The sequence below is a fragment of the Rhinolophus sinicus genome, chromosome 1 (assembly GCF_057876585.1).
Source record: "Rhinolophus sinicus isolate RSI-liver-muscle chromosome 1, RSI-T2T, whole genome shotgun sequence".
In the NCBI taxonomy this organism is placed as follows: Eukaryota; Metazoa; Chordata; class Mammalia; order Chiroptera; family Rhinolophidae; genus Rhinolophus; species Rhinolophus sinicus.
In genome coordinates, this window is record NC_142501.1 from 76,344,167 (window position 1) to 76,368,870 (window position 24,704).

The following is a 24,704-nucleotide window of genomic DNA, read 5'->3' on the forward strand; positions in this document are numbered from 1 at the left end:
TCTGCCCTTGTTAATTACCGGAGAAACCAACCAGGGAGCTTCGCCTGAGGTTGGCTGTCCAGCAGCCGCTCGGGCTCAAGTTTCTCCCTCCTCTCTCTCACTGCTGTCCAGGTGCCTTGCCGGCCTCACCATAGAGGATGGACATGATGGATAGCTGCCAGTTCTCGCCTTCTGAGTATTTCTATGACGGCTCCTGTATCCCGTCCCCCGAGGGCGAATTCGGGGATGAGTTTGAGCCACGAGTGGCTGCCTTCGGGGCGCACAAAGCAGAGCTGCAAGGCTCAGACGAGGATGAGCACGTGCGGGCACCTACGGGCCACCACCAGGCTGGCCACTGCCTCATGTGGGCCTGCAAAGCATGCAAGAGAAAGTCCACTACCATGGATAGGCGGAAGGCGGCCACCATGCGTGAGCGCAGACGCCTGAAGAAGGTCAATCAGGCTTTTGAGACGCTCAAGAGGTGCACCACGACCAACCCCAACCAGAGGTTGCCCAAGGTGGAGATCCTCAGGAATGCCATCCGCTACATCGAGAGCCTGCAGGAGCTGCTAAGGGAGCAGGTGGAGAACTACTACAGCCTGCCGGGACAGAGCTGCTCCGAGCCCACCAGCCCCACCTCCAACTGCTCAGATGGCATGGTAAGAGAGCTCTGGTACCTACTTCGTCACTCCAATCTTTGCCCAAAATCCATACATCGCATTTAAACCAGGTGTGGCAAGCAAATACTCAAAGGTTATTTGGTGGATAGTTGAGGGTGGGCAGACAGTTCCTGTAAGGGAAGAGAGGTGCCACATATCAAAAGATGCTGGGAAACAGATAGCTGTTGAACAGTATTTTAGTTTGACTTCCTATCAGGTTCTAGGTGTACATTGTAGGAGAGAGGTGTCATGTGAGATAAGTGGCTGTAAATGATCAATCACATGTTTTCTTCCTCGCTCAATTTCCAAAATATATGATCAGTGGACCCTTCCATTCACTAACATCTAGAGGCAACTCTGAAATTCCCACTGCCCTACAGTTTATAACTTAATGAAGAAATGTAAAGAAATACCCTCGTGGCTCCAGTCCCTGCTTTGCTGAGGCCTGGCTGGATGGAGATGGTGATGCATTCATTACAGAGAGCGTTTGCTCCAACGCTGCCAGGTTTTAATGTGTTTTTGCCCTGGGAAAGTGTTCTCTCCCTGAATTAGTGTGGCTTCCTTCTACTCCAATCCATTTTGCATGGTTAACCCAGTGCACATTGCTGCTGAATTCCACCCCCCTCTTCCCTTTGCCGCTGCACTCCTCTTCCCCAAGCACAGAGATTGACCTCAGTGCCCTTGCAACTTGGTGAGGGCTAACTCTTCCTAAATCAAGGCAATGAAGGTGATTGACAGGGGTCAGTTTACGGAGCTAGTGGGCAAGCACTGCCTCTCTCTAGGTCAGAGAATCTTTTGCCAAGACTTGAAAACAAACTTCTTTTGTGTCTTGTACTGTAGCCTGAATGTAACAGCCCTGTCTGGTCCAGAAAGAGCAGCAGTTTTGACAGCATCTACTGTCCTGATATATCAAATGGTAAGAACCGATGACTTCAGAAGAGTTGAAAGACCAGTTCAGCTTCACAATTCAGCCTGTTAAAGCAGAGCCTGCCCTTCCTGGCAGTACTGGGGAAGGGAATAGAAGTGAAGGTTCTTATGGGGTGATCATGGCAGCGCAAAATACACGCAAAATGCACCTAATGAATACATATATATGTGCATGTTCTCTTGAAATATTACTAGAGGGCTTTTCTGCATCCTACATTCACCCCATTAATTGCTAGATATTTGTTGAAGATTTTTAAATCAGGCTTTCTGTGACCACCTGACCTCTTGGTGTCAAAGGTGCTGACCTACAGTTTAAGGGGCAACATAAGCAAGTCTGTATATTTGGTGATTTTTTTTTTTTTTTTGATGGTTTTTCTCTTTGTATCCTTAGTATATGCCACAGATAAAAGCTCCTTATCCAGCCTCGATTGCTTATCCAGCATAGTGGATCGGATCACCAACTCAGAGCAACCTGGATTGCCTCTCCAGGACTCGGCTTCTCTCTCCCCAGTTGCCAACACTGATTCACAGCCTACAACTCCAGGGGCCTCTAGTTCCAGGCTCATCTATCATGTGCTATGAACTAAACATCTAGTCTCAATCAGTTCTGCCAGGAGGACCTATTACACAGGAGGAAGGAGGCCCAAGGAGTCCAAAAGCAAGACAACCTGTATATAGATTTCCTTTCAGTTGTAAATTTGTACATACTACCTTGCCACTTTATAAGAAAGTGTATTTAACTAAAAACTTAACCATTGCAATTAATACTTTATTTCTCTTCTCTTCCTCTCCTTTTCCCTCCTTCCTCCTTCTTTTCCTTCTTCTTTGCTTTAGATACATAGTTCTAATATTATTTCTGATAGGGGGCAATTCATTGAAGGTAGCTGGTTACAATGCTTAACTTATACTTTTTTTTTTATAAATATCACTTATCAAAATATTATCTCTGGTGTTTAGATCTATATTTTTTCTTCAAAACATTAGAACAGCTGGAAACCAGTTACAGGAAACTTTAAATATATTTAACTTTTGTTTTTCTTTTTAACCCTTTGATTATATTGAATTAAATAGAACTATAACAATACTGCCTAATGGTATATATATTGATCTTTTCTTATAAGAAATACATCTCTTTAATGTAAGCACAAAATAGTACTTTGTGGATAATTTCAAGATATAAGACATTTTGGAAATTCCACCATAAATAAAATTGTTTAAATGGAGAAATATTTTGGTTCATGATTTTTTTGAAAGAATACCTCTAATGGAATTAGTAGTCATTGACATGAAATCTTTAAGATAGTGCTAAAAATACCAAAACAAAACAAAACAAAAGTTGGCTTTGAGGATAAATCTGAATATTTACCATCTCATGGACTCAGTTTAGGTCCTGTTGATGTCACAAATGAAAATACCATATTTCCAGTTTAATCATATTTCCAGGGAGCCTGCTAAATAAAAATTTTCCTTTATCTTAGTTCTGTACCATATAATGTCCAGTTGTATGTGTGTGGGGACACGGAGGTAGATGCTATTCAGGCAACAACATGTTTAAGAAGAATATACAACATTACATCATTTACTTCCTACAGTACATTAGAAATCATGAGTTAGGTCATATTTACTTGCCTGAAAATATCTTGATTTATTAATAATATTGTCAATAAAATATTTAAAGGTATTGAGCTGATTGAGCTGATTTTGTTGTTGTTGTTAAAGTGCCAGAATAAGAAAACTTACACAAACTATAGTAAAGTGAAGCAGACTGCAATGGTTTCTATTCGCAGCCTTTTTGCTTTTATTAATCATATTTTATGTGTACTCGTATGTGTGTATGTATGTGTGTATGTGTGTGAAAGATATGCACTTTTTACTGTTCATCACTTTAAATCTCCTTCAGAAAGATTTGAGATGAAAAAAAATAAAACAATTAAGTGGAAAATTAGTTTGAGACAGTCATTGGGATAATTCTCACAAGTTTACCATTGAGAGAGATAAAAAAGCAATAGCCTTGAAGCATCTAAAGTAACTGATCAGAAGAGCAATAAAAATAATTGTTTCATCTTCTAATTTGTACATTTGTTTAAAATTGCTAAGGATTTGTAGTTATATACATTAATCAACCGAAGTGTCTGACTCTGGTACAGCTTTGCAATCATACTGTTCTCAGGAAGGTTTTCCCTTCTTTCTGATGTGATTTTTCTTGTGCTTGTCCAGTCATCAGGCTTAAAAGAATGGAAACTATTTCATAAAAGGAGGGAGAGAAAAGGTGCTGAGTTCAAAAACTAATGTAATCACTGTCTGTTAACATCAGGCTTTGACATGGGATTCTGACTTATAGCACACAGTAAGTCCTTTATCCATGATTTGGGAGTGTGAGGATTTGAGGCATAGAGAATTCAAGAGGGCATGATAGAGATTTACATATAGTTTCAACATAAATTTGAGTTACTTGTTTTTTTAGGTACATTTTCTCCTTTTTATACTTGATGGGGAGGTTGCAGATTTGTTGTTGTTCTTGGTAGAATTAGAATAAAAGGAACTATCCAAAGATTAACTTGTATTTTTTAAGTTCAGTTTTAAAGCACATCACTATACTCTGTTGCATTTAATAAAAGTAAACAGAGAATATTATGTAATTTTTAATTCAAGTGAATAGAAGTGAACTTTCTTTCTTACCAAACCCTGGTTACTTCTAGAACTTTTGTTACTTCTATGACTTGCAGATACATTTGATATTCTCAGTGAATATTATCATGCCTCAAAGTATTTCATTAGTTTTCCATTGGTCTGGATTTAATACAAATGGTGATCATTGTATCATTAAAGACAATACTCTCCATGCAAGGTTGCTCAATTAACCTCATTTCTAACGTACTTAGGAAACAGCTCAGCACAACTCATCACACAGCCTTTTTTGACAAGGGGCCTTCAGAAATTGGTTCTCCAGTAGTCCAGACCCAGAAAAGTCCTCTCTTCTCCAAGAAAGTATGAGGTGGGGGTGGAGGAAGGCTCAATATTGGCAAAATAGTCAAGTTAAGAACAGGATTTTGTCATCTGTAAATCCCCTAGAGTGAACAATTGGGCTGCCACTGAACTTGTATCAGACCCCCTCACCTCAGCTGATGGAAAAATGCAACCAACACACAAATTTGTAGGAGCAACTAGGAAAATGTTCCCTTTACACCTCTAAGCCTGATGAGGAGCAGGTTCTCAGGAAATAAGAGTCAAAAGAGACTCCTTTCTCCTCATGCCTGGGAAATGCAAGCTCACTGGGTTACATAGGAAACTGTATTCAGTAAGGTTATGGAAATTGGGAAGTACTATTTGGAAACAAGTTCCCTTATTTATAATCAGGGTGTCTTGATTGCCCCTATTTTTTTTTTCTGATTAGAAAGATGCAAGTCAGATAAATTTAGCAGCTATATTATAGTCGTAAATTCTTTTCTAAGATGGCATTCCTACAATACTGAATCTGAGAGTGGTATTTCCTGAAATTCTCTCTTTGGGGTTATAAGAGTTACTAGAGTAGTAATTTAATTCTCTGACTTTCAGAGGTTGTATTTCTGGAAATGATATTAGAGTAAAGCTATTTGTAACTTCAGAAAAGCCCTACTCAAATGGCAAAGTACCCTTGAAAATATCACCGCTGAATCCTTCCACATCATCACAAAATGCACAGAACGGAAAATTTATTTTCTTTAAGAATTCTGATTGTAGTTATTTTAGTTGACTAATGATTTAATTGTCTAACATGGTACATTTGCGGAGCAAAGGATCTAGAATTTACTCCAGAATCTAAACTAGGTCTAAACTTATTAATGTATTGCTCTCTTTTTAAGTTTACTTGCCACATCTGTAAAATGGGTTAAATGATAGCTTATGATAAGATTATAGTTACCACTGGAATTATTATAGCGTTAAAATCTTATAAAAATAATCCTTTGTAAGGGAAAAATAAACCAAATCTTATTTCCATTTATGCTACTTAATTCATTTCATTATAGATTAACTGGGCAGTAATGATAAAGCAGCAACTAGCAATTATTGAGTGCTTATACTTATGCAAATAAGAAGCAAATTATTAAGCTTAAGGAGCTTAATAATTTGCCCAAGAACACTATATTTGGGCTGGCTATGGGGGCTTCTTCAAAGCACATGTTCCAGGAGTCTCAAGGAGAAGTAACAAGGCTTCTTACAACCTAGCATTGGAAGTTTCAGAACATTACATCTGCTGCATTCTTCTGGTCAATCAAGTTACTAAAGCCAGCCCAGAATCACTAAGAAGCAAATTAAACTCCGCTCTTCAATGAAAGAAATAATAATGACTTTATAGCCATATTTAATTTGTCACAGTGACTAGTATATACTTGCTGTCTCTATTTCCTTAACACCCATTCCACTTGGTCACTACAATCTGGCTCTGCCTCTATCATCATCCATGGTACTGGGTAAGCTTACGAGTATATCTCCAGCCCAGAGGTCTTCCCTGATCTTTAGAGCTGTATAGCCAACTGAATCTTTAGACCTGCATATTCTTAATATCTCTTGAATGTCTCAATGCACCTCCAACTCAATGTGTTCTAAATTAAACTCATGATGTTTGCCTCTCTCCCTACCTCTTAACCTGGCTCCCTTTCAGAGTTGACTCTTAAGTGAATAGTATCACCAGTTATGTAAACATGAAACTTAGCACATACTTCTGATACTTCAACCTTCCTTAACCTCTTGTCTAATTCATTACAAAATCCTATGAATTTATTCTCCTAAATTGCTCTTAAATCTCTACACTCAATCCAAACTCTGGTTATCTCTATTCAAGAATATCATAAGATCCTCTTAACATGTCCCCCTGTATTTTCTCTGGACCTCCCACTTCTGGAGACAGCTTCCTGTGGGGACAGTCCCTTTCCTTTTCTCAGGCCATGTGGTTCAGTGGGGTTGACTGTACCACTTAGGTCCAGAAGTGAGCAAGTCTTTCACGCCTGACCTTGAGTATGTCCCCTTCCTTTGCCATAATATTTTTTTCATGGATGGACACATGATCAAGTTGTTCATTAAGTGTCAGTCGTGGGATATTTGCTGGTCTGTAGGGAAAAAGAAGTTCTATTTCTGCTGGGATGATAATATATGATACCTTTTACTCTAGGCTGCCAGCTGCCATTTCATCCCTGGGAGAGGGGATTTTGCCTAAAAATAAAGCCAACACAGTAGAAAGTTGACCTGTAATGCAGAGAGATGTTTTCCTGAAAACATAATTAAGTATCTGAATCCAAAAATGCCTGAATATCTGTTCTTGGCCACACTTTACGATTTAAGAGCCACAAAATAATCTTTTTCCTTAAACAGATATAAGTGGGAACTTTGTTAGTTGAAACGGAAATAATTTTGAATACTACTCTTTGGTCTTTTCTGCCTATTCTAGTCAGAGCAGTCATCTCAGAATATTCATCTGATACTGTCAATTACCCCATTGACATTACCCCCATGCAGGGTAATGATAGACCACATGTAACATAACCCTCAAGTTTTCTCATGTCCGTCTGCTATCTACCTTTCTAGCATTATCTCTTTCTAGAGGTAATGTCAAGTCCCTGCTCTCTTCACTCCAGCCACATAAGGGACTTTTATCAGTCACCACATTCTCTCTTGCCAAAGGAGCTTTACACATTCTCTCCGTCTGCAATGTTCTTCCCTTCTCCACTTCACTTAGTCAATTTACAAAGTTCTTTTAGATCTCAGCTCAGGTATCAATTCTAAGGCAAATTTTCCTTGAACTCTTTCACAGTATCAAGTGTTTTTATTCTATGATCTCAAAATACCATATTCCTCTTCTCTGTAGTATGTCTCATAATTGCAATTATGCACTAATTGGTATGATAATTAACATTTGTTTCCTCCACCATAAAAACAAGGATCTGTTCTAGTCAACCTTGTGTCCCCTGGACTATAATAGGATATTTAGCATGTACATAAATGAATTGATACTGCTGAAACATTTGTGGTTGTGAAATGCATTCTATATTTCATTTTTTTATAATTTTATTAAAAATATAGCTAAGATACAATATTATATTAGTTTCAGGGGTACACCATAGTTACTCAGCATTTATATACCTAAAGAAGTGATCACCGTGATAAGTCCAGTAATTATCTGACACCGTACTATGATATTAAACTGTTATTGACTATTATCCCTATGCTGTATATTATATTCTGACTTATTTGTTTTATACCTGGAAACTTGAACCTCTTATTCCCCTTCCCCTTTCCTCCCTTTTTAAATATATCAATTACACTTGACATTCAATATTATTTTATATTCATCTCAGGTGTACAGCACATGGTTAGACTTTTATATAATTTCAGAAGTGATCCATCCCCCTGACTAATCTAGTACCCACCTGGCATTATACATAGTTACTACCTTATCATTGACTATATTCCCTGTGCTCTACTTTACATTCCCATGACTATTTTGTAACTACCAATTTGTACTTTTTAATCCCTTCACCTTTTTCACCTTCCCCCTAACCTCCTCCCATCTATCACCCCAATATATTTAATACCCATCTGACACCATACATAGTTATTACAATATTATTGACTATACTCCTTATGCTAAACCCCACATCCCCATGACTACTGTGTAACAACCAATTCGTACTTCCTAATTCTTTCCCCTTCTTTCATCCACACCCCAACTCCCCTCCCATCTGTAACCATCAAATAGTTTCTGTATCTATGAGTTTGTTTCTGTTTTGTTTATTAATTTTGTTCCTAGATTCCACACATAAGTGAAATCACATTGCATCTGTCTTTCTCTGTCTGATATACTCCACTCAGCACAATACCCTCCTGGTCCATCCATGCCCCCACAGATGGCAAGAACCCATTTCCTTCCATGTCTGAGCAATATTTCATTGTATATGTTTACCAACTCCTCTTCTTCCATTGATGGACACCCAGGCTGCTTCCACATCTTGGCCATTATAAACAATGCTGCAATGAACATATGGATGCACTCGTCTTCTCAAAGTAGCGTTTTGTGTTTCTTAAGATAAATACCCTGAAGTGGGATTACTGGGTCCTTCATTATCTCTTCTTATAGCCTTTGTTTTAAAGTTTATTTTGTCTGGCATAAGTATTGCTACTCCAGTTTTTGTTTGTTTGCTTCCTTTTCATGAAATACCTTTTTCTATCTCTATACTTTCTGTCTGTGTGTGTCTTTCAATCTGAAGTGAGTCTCTTGTAGGCAGCATATGTAAGGGTTTTGTTTTCTTATCCATTCAGCCCTCCTATGGATTTGGTTGGAGCATTTAATCTATTCACATTGAATAGCTATTGCTATCTGATTATTCATTTTATCTATCTATCTATCTATAGCTATCTATCTATCTATCTATCTATCTATCTATCTATCTATCTATCTATCTATCTATCATCTATCTATCATCTTAAAGAAGTCCTTCTAACATTTCTTGTAATACTGGTGATGAACTCCTTTAGCTTTTTCATGGTATAGGAGTTGGGTGGAGTGGGTCCCAGGTGAGTCAGCAGGGCAGAGCAACAGAGCTCACCTGGATAATCAGATTCAGATCTGGCCTGTGGGGGCGGGCTTAACATAGGAAAGATGGCGCCCGTTTTGCCGGTTGCACTGGAGAAGGACCACTCACCAGGAAAATGCCAACTGTCCTCCAGTCCTCCCCTTAAAGGCACATACCTCAGTCTGCCCTTGTATGTCTCTGAGACATCCCTGAGTTACTGTTGCAACGCTGGAGCACAAGGTGAGTGCTTGCGATCGAATGAATCTGTAAGTGCTCTGCTTAAGATTACACCTGGGTTTCCCACTGTCTTCTGTCCCACCTGAACTGTTGAACTCCCCACTAGTTTTCACAGCCAGATATTGTGGGAGCTCCTCGTCCCCAGTACTCTGGACTGGAGAGCATGGTGTGGAGTTCTGGGGTCCCTCACTCCTCTGGGGGGAACCTCCATGGCTGAGATATCCCTCCTGTTTCTCAACTGCCACAGAGAGATTTGGGGCTTCTGTTTGGGTAGACTTCAGACGGTTTTCCAGGTTAATTTTTCTATAGTTGCAATTTCAATGTGTTTAGGGTAGAATGCAGGCATAGTATTTACCTACTCCACCATCTTGGATCTCAAAACTTATTTTTCAAACTGTCTTCTTCATAGAATTTTTTAGCACGATTTTCTATTTTCTACTGGATTTTTAAATTTCTATTTAACATTTATTTCTTGTACTGACATCTCTTATTCTAACCAATATTTATATATTAATTGGGGTTCTGTTGGTTTTTTTAGAGTTGAATTGTACTTTATTTATTTATTTTAATTAAGATTTTTACTAAAATACAGCTAACATACAATATTATTAGTTTCAGGTGTGCATCATAGTAATTCAACAGTACCCACCTGGCATTATGCATGGCTATTAACATATTGATTATATTCCCTATGCTTTACTTTACATCCCCATGACTACTTTGTAACTACCAATTAGTACTTTTTAATCCCTTCACCTCTTTCACCCTGTCCCCAACCCCTCCCATCTATCACCTCCATAGATCTAGTACATGTCTGACACCATACGTAGTTGTTACAATATTATTGACTATTTCCTTATGCTACAGGCTACATCCCTATGACTACTGTGTAACAACCAATTGGTGCTTCTTAATCCCTTCCCCCTTTTCAACCACCCCCAAATCTCCTCCCATTTTGCAACCATCAAAATGTTCTCAGTATCTATGAGTTTGTTTCTCCTTTATTTGTTTATTTTGATCTTTAGATTCCACTTATAAGTGAAATCATGTAACATTTGTCTTTCTCTGTCTGATTTACTCCACTCAGCATAATACCCTCTAGGTCCACCCGTGTTGTTGCTGATGACAAGATTTCACTCTTTTTTATGATTAAGGAATATTCCATTGTGTATACATACCACCTCTTTATCCTTTCATTCATTCAGGGACACCCAGGTTGCCTTCATATCTTGGCTATTGTACATAATGCTAAAATGAACATAAGGATGGTCACAAGGATGTGCCCTCAAAGTAGCATTTTGGGTTTGTTCAGATAAATACCCAGAAATGGGATTACTGGGTCCTGCTATGTCTCTTTTTATAGCCTTTATTTTAAAGCCTACTTTCTCTGGTATAAGTATTGCTACTCCAGATTTTTGTTTGTTTGTTTGTTTCCATTTTCACAAGATGTCTTTTTCCATCCATTTATTTTCAGTCTGTGTATGTCTTTCTAGCTGAAGTAAGTGTCTTGCATGCAGCATGTGTACAGATCTTGTTTTCTTAGCCATTCACCTCCCTAACTTTTGATTGGAGCATTTAATCCATTTACATTGAAAGTAATTGTTGATAGGTATGTAGTTATTGCCATTTTATTATTCATATATATGTATATATATATATTATTATTCATATATATATTAATATATATATATTATTCATATATATATATATGAATTTTATTATTCATATATATATATATATATTTGTCTTAAATAAGTCCTTCTAATATTCTTTGTAATACTCGTTTGGTGGTGATGAATTCCTTTAACATTTTCTTGTCTGGGAAGGTCTTTATCTGTCTTTTGATTCTAAATGATAGCTTTGCTGGGTACAGTAATGTTGGTTGTATGTTCTTGCTTCTCATCACTTTGAATATTTTCTTCCAATCCCTTCTGGCCTGCAGTTTCTGTTGAGAAATCAGCTGATGGTCTCATGGGAGCTCCCTTGTAGGTAACTAACTGGTTTTGTCTTGCTGCTTTTAAGATTCTTTCTTTGTCTTTAACCTTTGGCATTTTAATTATGATGTGTCTTGCTGTGGCCCTCTTTGGGTTCATCTTGTGTGGGACTCTCTGCACTTCCTGAGTTCGTCTATATATTTCCTTCACCAGGTTAGGGGAGTTTTCAGTCATTATGTCTTCAAATAGGTTTTCAATTTCTTGCTCTCTCTCTTCGCCTTCTGGTACCACTATAGTGCGAATGTTTGTACGCTTGATGTCCCAGAGGCCCCTTACACTATCCTCATTTTTTTTTTCTTTGGACTCTTTTTTCTTTCTGCTGTTCTGATTGGGTGTTTTCTGATACCTTATCCTCTAAGTCACTGATTCAATGCTGTGCTTCATCTAATCTACTGTTGATTCCCTATAATGTATTCTTTATGTCAGTTATTGTATTCTTCATTCTGACTTTTTTTTTTTTTATGTGTTCTAGTTCCATTTTTATGTTTCCTATATTTTTGTTGAAATTCTCCCTGAGATCATTGAGCATCCTTATAACCAGTGTTTGGAACTCTGTGTCTGGTAAATTGCTTGTGTCCATTTTGTTTATTTCTTTTTCTGGAATTTTGTTATATTCTTTTATTTTATTTATATGTTTCTTTGTTTCCCCATTTTGGCTGCCTCCCTGTGTTTGTTTCTATGTATTAGGTAGGGCTGCTGTCTCCTGGTCTTAGTAGAGTGGCCTTATGTAGTAGGTGTGCTGTGGGGTTCAGTGGTGCAGTCTTCCTTGTCATCTGAGCTGCACACTCCAGGTGTGTCACTTGCTTGGATTGTGTGTGCCCTCCTGTTGTAGTTGAGCCTTGATTGCTGTTGCATATCAATGGGAGGGATAGATCCTTGGGCTCATTGATTATGAGGACTGGCCCTAACTACAGTGGAGGAGTTGTGGTGCAAGGGCCAATCCTACAGAGCAGGCTCTTCCTCAGTAGGGCTCTTGTGCCTACCCAACCCGCCCCTTATGTGTCATCCTTGGAGGCAGCTAGGTGATGCTCCAGCTCATTTTGAAGCTGGCCACTGGGTGCACCAGACTCAGGGCCACTGGAAGGGGACCTGCTGTAGGTCACGTCAGCCTGAGCCCTTGTCCCATGGGGGGCCACGCGGCAGGAGCCGCAAAGAAATCCACAGATGGCCACTCCCTGAACTGTGCTGGGAGGTGCCTCGAGAGGCCCAGCAGCAAACCAAGGCAGGCAGCCTATTGTGCTGACTTACGCCTGCTCAGCAAGAGGTATGGCACATGCTCAAGCTAGATGCTGTTTGTCTGGGTTCCGTGAATCTTTGGGAGACCCTAGGAAAGTCTGCAGCATAAGCCAAGGCAAACAGTCTGTATGGAAAAGCCACTGGAATTGGGTTGGGTGTATCCAAAAGTTGGGTGGGTTGGTTTCTCAGAATCACTAGGCAGTGGTGAATGAATGGTATCAAGAAGCTTGAGTGAGATTCAGATATGACAGGCACCTGTGTCTGCATGCTGGGAAGTAGGCAGGCTCAACAAAGAAAGAATGGCTTCTGCCAGCTCCTCCATCCAATAGAAAGCTGCCCCTCCAGCCCTTATCCTAAAGCCAGACAATTCACTTCCCCATTTGTCCCCACTGCCTCTCCAGCTGCTGCCCCAGCACTAGAACTCAGAGCCAGTGATTCCATTGGTGAGTAAGTCCATACGCAGTTCCTGTACGAGGAGCACCTGGGACTCCAGCTGCCCTCCTTTTCACTCAGCCACAATCTCTGCTTGTTTTCACAATCAGAAATTATGGGGACTTCTCTCCCTGGCACTGGAACCCTGGGCTCAGGAGCTTGGTATGATGCTGGGACCCCTTGTTCCTCCAAAGACAAGCTATCCCTCCTGATTTTTAATGGTCACACACAGGTGTGGGACCAGCCCGTTTTGTGTCTCTGCCCCTCCAACCAGTCTCAAGGTAGCTTCTTCTGTATGTTCTTAGTTGTAAGGCTTTGGTCCATCTAGACTTCAGGCGATTCTCAATGATGGTTGTTTTGTAGTTTAGTTGTAATTTTGATGTGGTTGTGAGAGAAGGCAAGCACACGTTTACCTATTTTGCCATCTTGAGCAGAACTCGTGGGTTCTGTTGTTTGGCCTGTTTTCTTTTTGGTATGCTGTAGACCTTTTCCACTTCTATAGCTTCACCTTTTACCTGTCTCCTGTGGTAGAGATGTTTCTACCATTGCTTCACCCGTACCTTTTCTAAGGGAAGCTGTCCCATGTGTAGCCTCTGATTGGCATGATTGACCTTTTTATTTACTTGTTAATCAGTTATGGATGAGTATCTGAGTGGAGGCCGGCCAATCCATAGATTGATCAACATTTATGAAATGTATAGCTTTATTCCAATATGCACATTGAGATAAACAGATTATATTTATCAGTTCGGACTCACAGAAAAAAAAAATCACCATTTAATAATGGGAGCTAAACTGAACGATCATGATGTTGGTAGGACTGGAGACATTGAAAGGTCATGAAGAGGCTGGAATTATGGGGGGATATGAATTAAGTAAACCAAAGAAGCCCATTGATAGTGAGATAGAGTGGATTGAGAGACAGAATAGAGCGCAGCACCCACTATGTGACCACTATTTGTAATAGATCTGAAGCCCAGAAGTTGACGTTGAGCCCCACTCATTTTTCACTAATTAGCTGAGGTAACTTAGATAAGTTTCTTAAATTCTCAAAAGCTGTTTTCTATAAATGTGAATAATAATAGAATATAAATCATAAAACTTGTAAGGATTGCACAACGTAAGGCATATAATGTGCTTAGCTTAATGTCTAATACATAACAAATACTCAAAAATGATAATTAAGGAAAGAAAGTATAATGGTTGAGACTTAGGATAAAGATTCATAAATGCCTGATGTGGGGATCTTGGGACCCTTCCTGATTCCAGAAACATCTTCTTGCTTTAATGTGTATGGGCCCAAGTAATTCCTTTTTTTACTCTTCATAAGTCTTAAAAACGAGCTAGCTTGAATGCATCTGTAACTAGAACATCCTCCAAATATTAATCTGCAGGTTTTTCTTAAGAAGGCCATTCAAATTTTTAGTGGCCAACTGAGCCTTTCCACTGTAACGGCAATTTCAACATGGACGAAATTCAACCCATCTCCTTCTCTTACATTCCTATTTTTGTGGTATCATATGCATAGGTAAGCATGTAAATTTTAGAATCACTTTTAATTCCACCTTTTCCTTCAAAACAATTAATTTAGTTTGTCTGAACATGATGCCAAAAGGAATTGTAAAAATAATAGTAATAGCAATAGAATCAATAAAAAACAACTTGTATTTCCTCAGTAAGCATAATTTTCCTCACTGTATTTATGAAATCAATCTGAATTTTGTAGTCTTTACCTATATTTTATGGAATAGAGTTCCTTTTATACTCAAAAAGTTATTTTAAATTGAACATCTTATAATCAATGGAATTTCAGGGTCAAGGAATGTTGACCCGAAGCAAAAGTTAAGAAAGGACATTTATTAAATACTTTTTTTCTTTTTACTAGAAACTGGGTTTTACATGTATTATTAATGTCAATTACTAGTACTCCACTCTTGGAGTGATTGCTATGTCCCTGGAACTGTTCTTGGAGTCTCATACAATATACAACTAAGCATAAAAACAGCTCAATGAGATAAGTATTACCTACTCCAGGCCATAGGTGTGGAAGGGGTTACACACAGAGAGGAAAGTAACATGAGCAATTTATAAGTGGGGTTCTTGCAAACCCTCCTATTACAGCGCTATGCAGCAACTACAGGGTTCAGTGAAAACCTGAAGGAAGGCAGGTATTTTGAGCAAGAAATTAAAGATCTTGAAAATGGTGTTTTAGTATTCCAGTAGTTTGTAATGGGGAGAGGATAGAGTCAGGAGGAATAATTAAGAGGATTTTGTAATTAGCCCATGCATGAGGTGACATTGTCCTTTAGCCCTCACTGAGTTGTCCACCAAAAGGGGAGTTCTCAGTGGAAGTTGTTGAGTGATTGAACCACTGAAGGTTTGTCTGCATGATGCCAGACATCTGGATATAAAGAGTAAAATCCAGTCATCCAGATGTTAAGGTTACATGATACGTCGCCATCAAACGTTTAAAACTTTTAACTGATTGACTGCCTTTTTACTTTTTGTCCATATGAATAGCATTGAGTTAACTCAACTTGAGCATGTAGCAATTGTTATTCTGTGATTTTTTTACTAAGGAATGGTAATCAGGTTGCCAATGCAGGTGAACCACTAAGATATAAATGGTGGTATAAGAGGTGAATATCGAAATAACTGAGAACTAGTAAATAATGAAGAAAGTTTCATATTATCAGAGATGCATTAGGTGTTGTGGCTTCTCTTCTTTTTAGTCAAAGAATTTTCATTGGGTTGGGTGTCTCAAGCTTACAGCATTACAGTTCTCTAAGTAACTATTATTTTTTCACATCAAAGCTAACTCCTTGAAAATATTTCACAGACAATTAAATGTTAACACTTTCCTTCTGGGCACAGTTAAAATGTGATATAAAAGTGAAGCACTGTAATACCATATTCAGTTCACTAAAAGTAATTTTTATCCTCCTAAACAACTATATTGCATATAAGAATGTATTTGAAAATCCTAATTTTGATAAAATTATACTGCTACAATTAAATAATCATGGTAAAGTAAAATAAATATACCTTTGTTTTTCGAAAAATTGTCTCCAAAGTACATATAACTTGGACATAAGAATATTAATTTATCATTTAAGATAATGCCTCTTAATCAAATTTGTGCTATGTCTAAATGCTACTCTGACTTAATGAGAAGTAAAAGTTTGAGTAAAATAACTGGTCAACTAGGTGTTTTGTGTGCATTAAATAAAGAGATTGGCTGCAATGAGATTGGCCTTTATTTTTCTTGAAGGAATTATTGATTTTTAAAGTTACTTTTTGAATCACTTAGTTTGCTTTACATTCAGTGCATAAGGATAATAGTACTCGGCAAGATGAGCTATCTGCACAGGAGAATGACATGATTTCCTGGATAACTCAGCCCAAGACTCCATCAATTTTCATTATTAGTACATTTTGGGAGGAACATGAGTTTGTGACTAAAGAATATTAAAAGTCTGTGGGTTCTTTTTTTTTCCTACTAGGTAGGTTATGAGTTCCTTAAATATAGAACTATTCTCTGTATCTCTAGCACCTAGTCTTGCTTCAGGTACATAAAGGGCAAAAAATAAATGCTCATTGAATACATTTCTATATTCTCATATCAATTTGTATGCATGAAGAGACTATTGCAGGAATTCAAACTACTTTCCATTTCTAATTGCAGATCAGCACATCCATCCTGTTTTAAATGTTATAATCTCTTTCAGAAAGACAGGATATATGATATGAATAGTCTTATACAAATTTAGAATCAATTCAACAGAAGAAATGAGTATCCGCTACAGAGCCATCTCTTTACAATCACAAGCTTAATAATAGAGCTAGAAATAATTCCATCAACACACTCTGTCAACACTTGAATGGCAGTAAACAATTTTTTGTAAAGTTATATGAAAACTTTTGAAAATCTTTCAGGTTTGCTATACTAGGAAGATAAATTTCTTTTTACATTGACATATTGCCAACTCAAAGCATCTAAAGGTCCTTTTAGAATTACGTATAAACAAGAATCATGTCACCCACCTCTGGGCTGGAATGTGACAGCTGGTTAAAGTAAGCATAGCAACACCACACAACAATGTCAAACAGGATGAATGGCTTAACCAATCAAAAATAGAGCATGGAAGTAAAACTGCTAGAATTAGATTTCTGCCCAGGGCAGAAAGGTTAAATGTTCTTTACTGGTATAAAGTCTCTAGTATCCTTGATGACCACAAAAGTTATGTTAGTGCAGCCAACCAAATTCAAGATGCGTTCAAAAGCTCAAGAGTTCTTTAATATCACGCAGGAACTTATTGTGTATTTCTGATTCAACATAAATAATATAGAAAGTTATATGTATAATAGTTAAGAGAATGAGCTGTGAAGTAAAAGTGACCTTGGTGAAGTCACGGTCCCAGTTCTTAAGTTGATCAAGTTACGCTTTTCCTCTCTGTGCTTTATTTTCCTCAATCATACTACAGAATTCTTACTACTTACCTCCACAAGCTGTTTTTAGGATTAGTTATGTATAACATGTATCAATCTCTGAAATCAATTCCTAGTACATAGAACACACACCATATATGGAGATAATTCATTTTACCTATTAGTGGTTAGAAGAATACATACAAAATTCTGGGAAGGGGATCATTAAAAATATTTCACAGTATGCTAAATTATTCTAAACCTATGTTCCTGACAAATGGTTGGCCCAAGAGATAGTATGGTTTAATTTAAGATATTTTAATGATAGTGTTACGTTAAATACCATAGCCAGAATTTATGTTTAGGTGAAACTAGAGAAAACATAAACATAACAAGTTTTCTTTTTTTATTTTTTGTTTCTACCTAGCAATAAATATTTAATCAAAATTCTAAAATGAATTGTTTCAAACTCATTTGACAAACTCTAGAATTTTCAAATAGATATTAATATTTATATAGAATGTGATGTAATAATCTAATATTAAAATTATTTAAATAAATTACCTAAAATCATTATTCCTTTTATTTTGATTAATTTACAAGTTTTAATAAAATCTTACTTTCACCCCCAGACACTATACCTTTCCATCCCATCTCCCTTCTGAAGTTTGGTCTTCATTCTTTGAATTAATAACTGAAGATATAACTTTAAAATGTTTTCACAATATAAATTAAATTCTGAAATATTAATATATATGTGAGAATATAATTGACAAGTGCTATGAAAGCTGTTTTCTAATAATCCTTAGAGAAAAATATCTGAGTTACACTTTGAAATCATATACTAGTTGTTGGCCTAGTGAACTATAATCATATTACAAATATAGTACTCTTCAATCTATTTGGGTTTATAAGGCTATTTCAGCATATAAGAGGAGGTAATTTTTAATTCTTACTTGAGTGTGGTGGGCAAAATTACTATTATTATTATTTTTAATCAATGTATAACAAAAGTAGAGTGGCAAGACTTACGGCTCACTGAAACTTAAATACATAGGATTCTAATTGTTAGTCTAATCCTCTCCGGAGGTTAATTCTTAAAAATCATGGCTATTAAGTTTCGTGTGTTATATTTACTGTGGCACTTGGGAACATTGACAAAGGGTTGAGTATCTCTGGTATGTCCATTCTAGCTTTACTCACTGAGCCATATCACTTGCTGGTAAGTTATATGAAAGACTTCTATTTTTATAGGTGGCATTTTTTTTCAATTACTTTATATATTAGCTCCCAGTAAATTTTCAGTCAAGAGTAATGATATTTTCTATAATGTTGCAAACTCTTTCTGCAGTACTTGTACTACACATTCTTAACTATTAATAGACAAAGAATGAAAGTGTATTTGGGCGAGGAAACTGTGAATGTAATTGCCCCATTGTTTTTTTCTTTTTAGATTTTTCCAAGTTTCCTAAACTTTTTTTAAAGGAAACAAAACAGTGCATAGCAACTTATATAAACTCTTCTTGTATCACCATTATCCAATTCGTAATTTTTCTTTTAGAGAGTTAGTTGACTTTTGAAAGCAGCCCTAATGTATCCATGTGTTGTTTGCACATGGCTACATCTGCTCTCATTAGATTTGACCATGAGAAAGAAGGATAAGTTGGAAGAGAAGGGAGATGTATATGAGGGAAGGCACTGGGATACTTACCACACTTATTAGAAAACCATTATACAGAAGCCTTTGTGAAAGCTAATTGGGAGTGTGTCCCTGCTTCCCCAGTGATTATGCAGACCTCCCACTATAGAATTGTTCCTCCCAATATATTATTTATACTCACTACATCTTTAAGAAAGACCATGATCATTTAAAGACACATAAAAAATATTGGTCTCAGTTAAACTTGTTCCAAGTCTATTTCAGGGCCAAGACTACATACTAATAATTGTAACTCCAGCATCACTGTTAGCCTTCTAATGAAATTATTAGTTTTAGCTTACTGTAGTATAACTATCCCCTTTGCATAATTTTAATTTTTATTAATTTTTGCAATTATAAGACAAGTTGATTCATATATCCAAGAATATAATCAACATTTATGAGGTTTTATTACCAGTGTATCTCTAGTATTTTTTATTTTTATTTTTTGGTAGACAAAATCATCGTCCCCTGGAAAAATAGGTACTTAGAGTCATTTGAAGAATATCCCAGAAGTCCTAGGAAATACTAGTCTTTACTGAAGGCTTGTAAAGCCTTGTGACTTGAAAAGCTTTCACCAAATCCACGAAATAACATGAGGACACACACTTCATGTGAATGTTTGGATAGATTTTCAGAAAATTTTCTTTCTCATGAAAACAATAGGCTGGCTATGATGAAGAAGAGATGAGTGAAGAAAATGTTTTGGTGAGACATTGCTGAAGCAGAATGTAGGGGTTGTCAGGGATCAAGCTGCGTGGCTTCCATAGAAAATATGATCAGATAGGAAAGAGACACACAGGCACCTGGAATACATTCCTCCATTGTTCCTTTCTCCAAATCCCTTTCTAGGTTTTTGCTCTTGTTTTTATTATAATGGCATATACCTTCATATTTGAAATATTCTCCCAGTGAATTATGAACCCCAAATAACTGTGAGTAATGTCTGTAATGCTTGTCTTCTAAAGGACTTAAGCTGGGCTGCATAGTTTATAGCTGATAAACTGGGAGTCAATCTTTCACTGCAGTGATGTATTCACTGCACTAAGAACCATTTCCATTGTAAATTAATTCTTGAAATGTTGGACCATAAATGTCATCAGTATCATTACCCAATCTGCTCCCAGAAGCAGCAACTCTGTCAGCCTGCTGCAGGTGCTAGCTTCTAAAAGCAAGGTGCTCCAAACCAAACACATTAAACCATGACTCCGTTCTTAAGGGCAACTCCTTTCCAAGGCCTCTTTACTTTATGCTGCTTGGCAAAGAGATTAATGGATGCCATTTCTAATATGCAACTGGCTTCAGGGTTTTTCTTTTACCCTTTTCAAAGGAGGCAGCTTGAGTGCCTTTTACAAATATATTTCCCAAATGTTCCTTTTTATCTAATACAGTCAGCATTCATCCTGTTTATGCCTCTGTTTGGAATATATGGACTTAAAATATAACCAATTGTCAGGTCTTTATTGAGTCATCAGTGTGCAGAGAATTTACTATGGATAAAAGAACCAGACAATCTTGTGGTTACCGACTATTTTTCAAAACCTCTCACCTTCCCCTTATCCCCACCCCCCCGCCCCTCTAGCAACCCTCTGTTTTTCCTCCATGTTTCCAAAACTGTCTCTGATTAGTTCATTCACTTATTCTTTTCTTTAGATTCCGCATATAAGTGAGATCAAGATGGTCATGGGGGGTTGAAAATTAATTTGGGGAATGTACAGAGGGATAGTGGATGGGGGTAGGGGGGATCACACAGTGTGAGGGATATAAATGATAAACATCTTAAAAAAAAAAAGAACCAGACAATACAGGGCTGCTTTAGGAGGAGCTTAGGTTTTTGGAGGGTGAGACACAGTCCTACTATGATGAATCAGGAAACAAACAACAAGTGGCACCAACTCTAGGTATTAGTCACTTAGGGTCCTCATCATACATTTTGCAATGTTTACGGAGGAAAAAAAAACCAAAAATGTTTTTTGGGGAAATCAGAGTAACATGAAGGGTTCAATCCTTGACATACATTTTCTTGAGAATAGTAGTACATCACTTGAAATATTAAATTGATTCCACAATTGCTATGCAGACTAGGGAAGAATTTTAAAAGCTGCTTTCTTGTTTGTCCTTGGCTGTTGTCTTCTTTTTAAACTGTCTGGATTAACTCAGTGGAGTGTGCATAAAACCTAAACCTCAGGATTCATCAATCTAGTGAAAAAATCTTAGGTGCTGCCGAAGAAAACTGTTGTTTCTTTAATTTATCTTCTAATTTTGTATTCCAGGAAAGTACTGAAGAAGCATTCTGGTTCTTTAAGCATTTTATGGTCTTATGACTAAACCTCAGTGTTTTAGTTGGTCTTGGGCTGTGACCTTCATAAATGGTTCTTACTTTTATTTTTTTTTTCATTTTCCATCCCCCCCTTAGTTGAGACAGGATAGCTAGAGGAGGCTGGGCAATTACCCTTCAGCCTATGTGAGACAAGCTCTGGAAATTTGCTTTTCTCTGCTAAGTAAGCCTTTGCATGGAGAAGTCCCTGAGTGCATTTCTAAAAGGTAACACACACGAGTAAATAGAGGTCAGGCGTTGACGGGCTCAAGTTTGCCACTCATTTCTTATACTGATTGAACACCAATTTAGAATTATTTAATTGACTTTTGCTATCAAGTGAATGGCATTTAACATTTCCTTACTGATTACTTAAAGGAGAAGAACATTTCTTTAGTGCTCTTATTTTTGTCTCTGTTGTCTTTGCATTTTTCTAAAAACTCCTTCTTAAACAGAGACTGAGCCTTTGTGAGTTGTCTTCTGAAGGTAAGGTTTTTAATATTAGGTTGGTGCAAAAGTATTGCAGTTTTTGCAGTTATTTTTAACTTTTTAAATCGCAACAACTTGTGCACCAAACTAATATTTCTCTCTGGTTTCTTTCAAGATTTTCTCATCTTTGTTTTCCTCTAATTTGAACATGGTATTGTATAGATATTGAAAGTCTGAGCTTCCTGGATTTGTGTTGTTAATTTTTGGAAAGATGTTGGCTATTATTACTTCAGATATTTCTTATGTTATATTCTCCCTTTCTTCTTCTGGTATTTCAATTACCTCTATGTTACACCTTTTAGAGTTTCCCACAATTTTTGGATAATTTATTTTTTTATTACTATAAATTTATTATTTTAAAAGGGACAGGAGGGGCAAATTAAGAATAGTCTGATATAAAGTAACTGCATCATCGTTGCTAATGAATTGGAATACTATTATTTGAAAATGGACTTAGATTAGTTGTAAATGTCTATTGCAAACTTTAGGGCAACAACTAAAACATTTTAAAAGTATAATCGATATACTTTTAAAATAAAGTATAATTGATATGAGAAAAAAGAAAACAAATTACAAATATAAAATCAGATATAAAAGTAATCATTTGTTTGGAACGAGAAAATGAATTACAACAAATTTATGTTAAAAAGCAAAAGAACTGACAAATACCATCAATGTCACTAAATCCAGAAAAAAACATTATTTCTATCAATTAGCTATCTTATACAGTTTATAGTACATTTTCTCAACATTCTTTTGGCTGCATGCTTTTAAAAAAATCTTAATTATTACCTGAAATTTTTTAAAATTAGTTTCAGGTGTACAAAGCAACATAATAGCTAGATATTTACACCCCTCACAAAGTGATAACCCCCATCCTCTAAGCTACTACCCCTCTGACATCTTATATAGCTGTTACAATACCATTGATTATTATCCTTATGCTATACTCCACATCCCGTGATTACATATATATTAAATATGTATATTTAATATATATTTATATATACAAAAAATATATATATATATAATAGTAGTGGACATACAATATTATTGTACTTCAGCTTCAGGTGTACAGCGCAGTGGTCAGGCATCGACACAGCCTATGAAGTAATACCCCAGATAAGTCCAGTGCCCATCTGGCACCCCAAATAATCTTTACAACATTATTGATTATATTCCCCATATTGTATTTCATATCCCCGTGACGATATTGTGGTTACTAATTTGCACTTTCTAATTAATCCCTTCACCTTCTCCTCCATCCCCGCCCTTTGACTGCATACATTTTCTCTTCTCATTTTAAAGTAATTTTCTAGTACAAGTCTCTATAGAGAAAATAGAAGATAATTCAGTCTTTCTTCTATTACAGCTAATAAAATTCTTCATTGATTGATCACAGAGTTGCCTAAAAAATATGACTTTATACATACAGATGTGACCATTGGTTGTAGTGTGGCTATAAGTGATATCAACGTAGGGATTCTGATAAATTCTATTATGTTTATTTTTTTAAAAACTTAGTAGGTATTTTTTCAGTTGCACTAACTGCATTTCTAAGTATATGCTTACATGAGAGAACTTCTGTTTTGACTGGGTATTGATAAGAACTGAATCCTTCCTGAAAAGTTAGTTGGTCCAATGAGTAAAAGAATTTTCTGCACCATGTATTTCAAATTTTGTTTCTGCCCCCCTATCTTCCTCTGCTGGTACATTCTGGGACACTATCTGTATGACACAACAGTTACACCTCTGCCCTTGAACCTTCATGTGATTGTACCAGGTAAGTTAGCACAATGAAAGTGTGCATGGAAGGGAGCTACCCCCCCGCCCCAATATTTCACTTTTGCAAGTGACCATGTGAGCACGTTGTAAGACCACCTTCTAGGACTTTTGAAGGGGCTTATGCACGGGAGAGGCTCTGTAGCTTCAACTTCATTGTCTCATTGCAAATCCACCTCTGAGGTGACTGTTATCCACTCATATCAAAACCTTGAAGTTCATGCTTGATTTCTCCCACCCTTCTTTGCCTCAAAATTCCAATCTATTTTCATGCCCCCATTTCCTTCTCTGAAATTTTTCTTGCCGAGAATCATTTCTACATGTACAGAGTCTAGTGTGTCAGCCTCATTGTCAGCATGGTTTCCTTGTTACAGCAAACTAATCTCCTGGCACCCGGTATTCTCCTAATCCTAACTATCTTTTCATCTTTAACTGAGCTAACCAAAAAGTGGCAAATTCTTGGAGGCCAGAAGCAAAGTAAGAGCCCAAATTCACAGAATTCACACGTGACAGAGAGCTGGTCATTATAGTCTTATGTGGAAGGGAGAAAAATCTGGTAAGAGAGGGAGCAAATCAGAACAAGGAAAGGGAAGAAGGCAAGAAAGGATGTGATTTCAGACAAAGCTCCAGCATCAGCCTGATCCTCCGGGGAACTCTGGAATATAAATTCTATCTCAATGTGTCCTTACTGAAAACAAAAGAACTGGGTTTTCACATTTAGTCAGTCACTGGCTGAAGGTCCTGCTGGTGACCTCCCGGAAACTTTCTGCTCTCGGTATTTGCAGGCAAAGTGGCTCCAGCCAAGATCAGCACTTTGTGTAGAGACCAGGCACTCAGAACCTGGACAGGGACCCACAGATAAGATCCAAGGGATCTGATGGGACTTAGGCATAGCAAGGAGTGTTTCCACTACCCATTCGCTCAGTAGGAGACAATGCTATGTAGAAAGAGCCCCTTAGGGTCTCAGAAGGGTGAAGT

The 24,704-nt window shown here is 37.2% G+C and overlaps 1 protein-coding gene across 1 annotated transcript; it reads left to right on the forward strand.

Moving 5' to 3' along the window:
* MYF5 (myogenic factor 5) lies at window positions 1-3,426 on the forward strand. Its single transcript, XM_019751262.3, has 3 exons — window positions 1-638; window positions 1,479-1,554; window positions 1,957-3,426. Exons 1-3 carry the CDS (start codon window positions 138-140, stop codon window positions 2,145-2,147), a joined length of 768 nt encoding a protein of 255 aa, XP_019606821.2. The 5' UTR covers window positions 1-137; the 3' UTR covers window positions 2,148-3,426.
* Window positions 3,427-24,704: the final 21,278 nt, after the last annotated feature.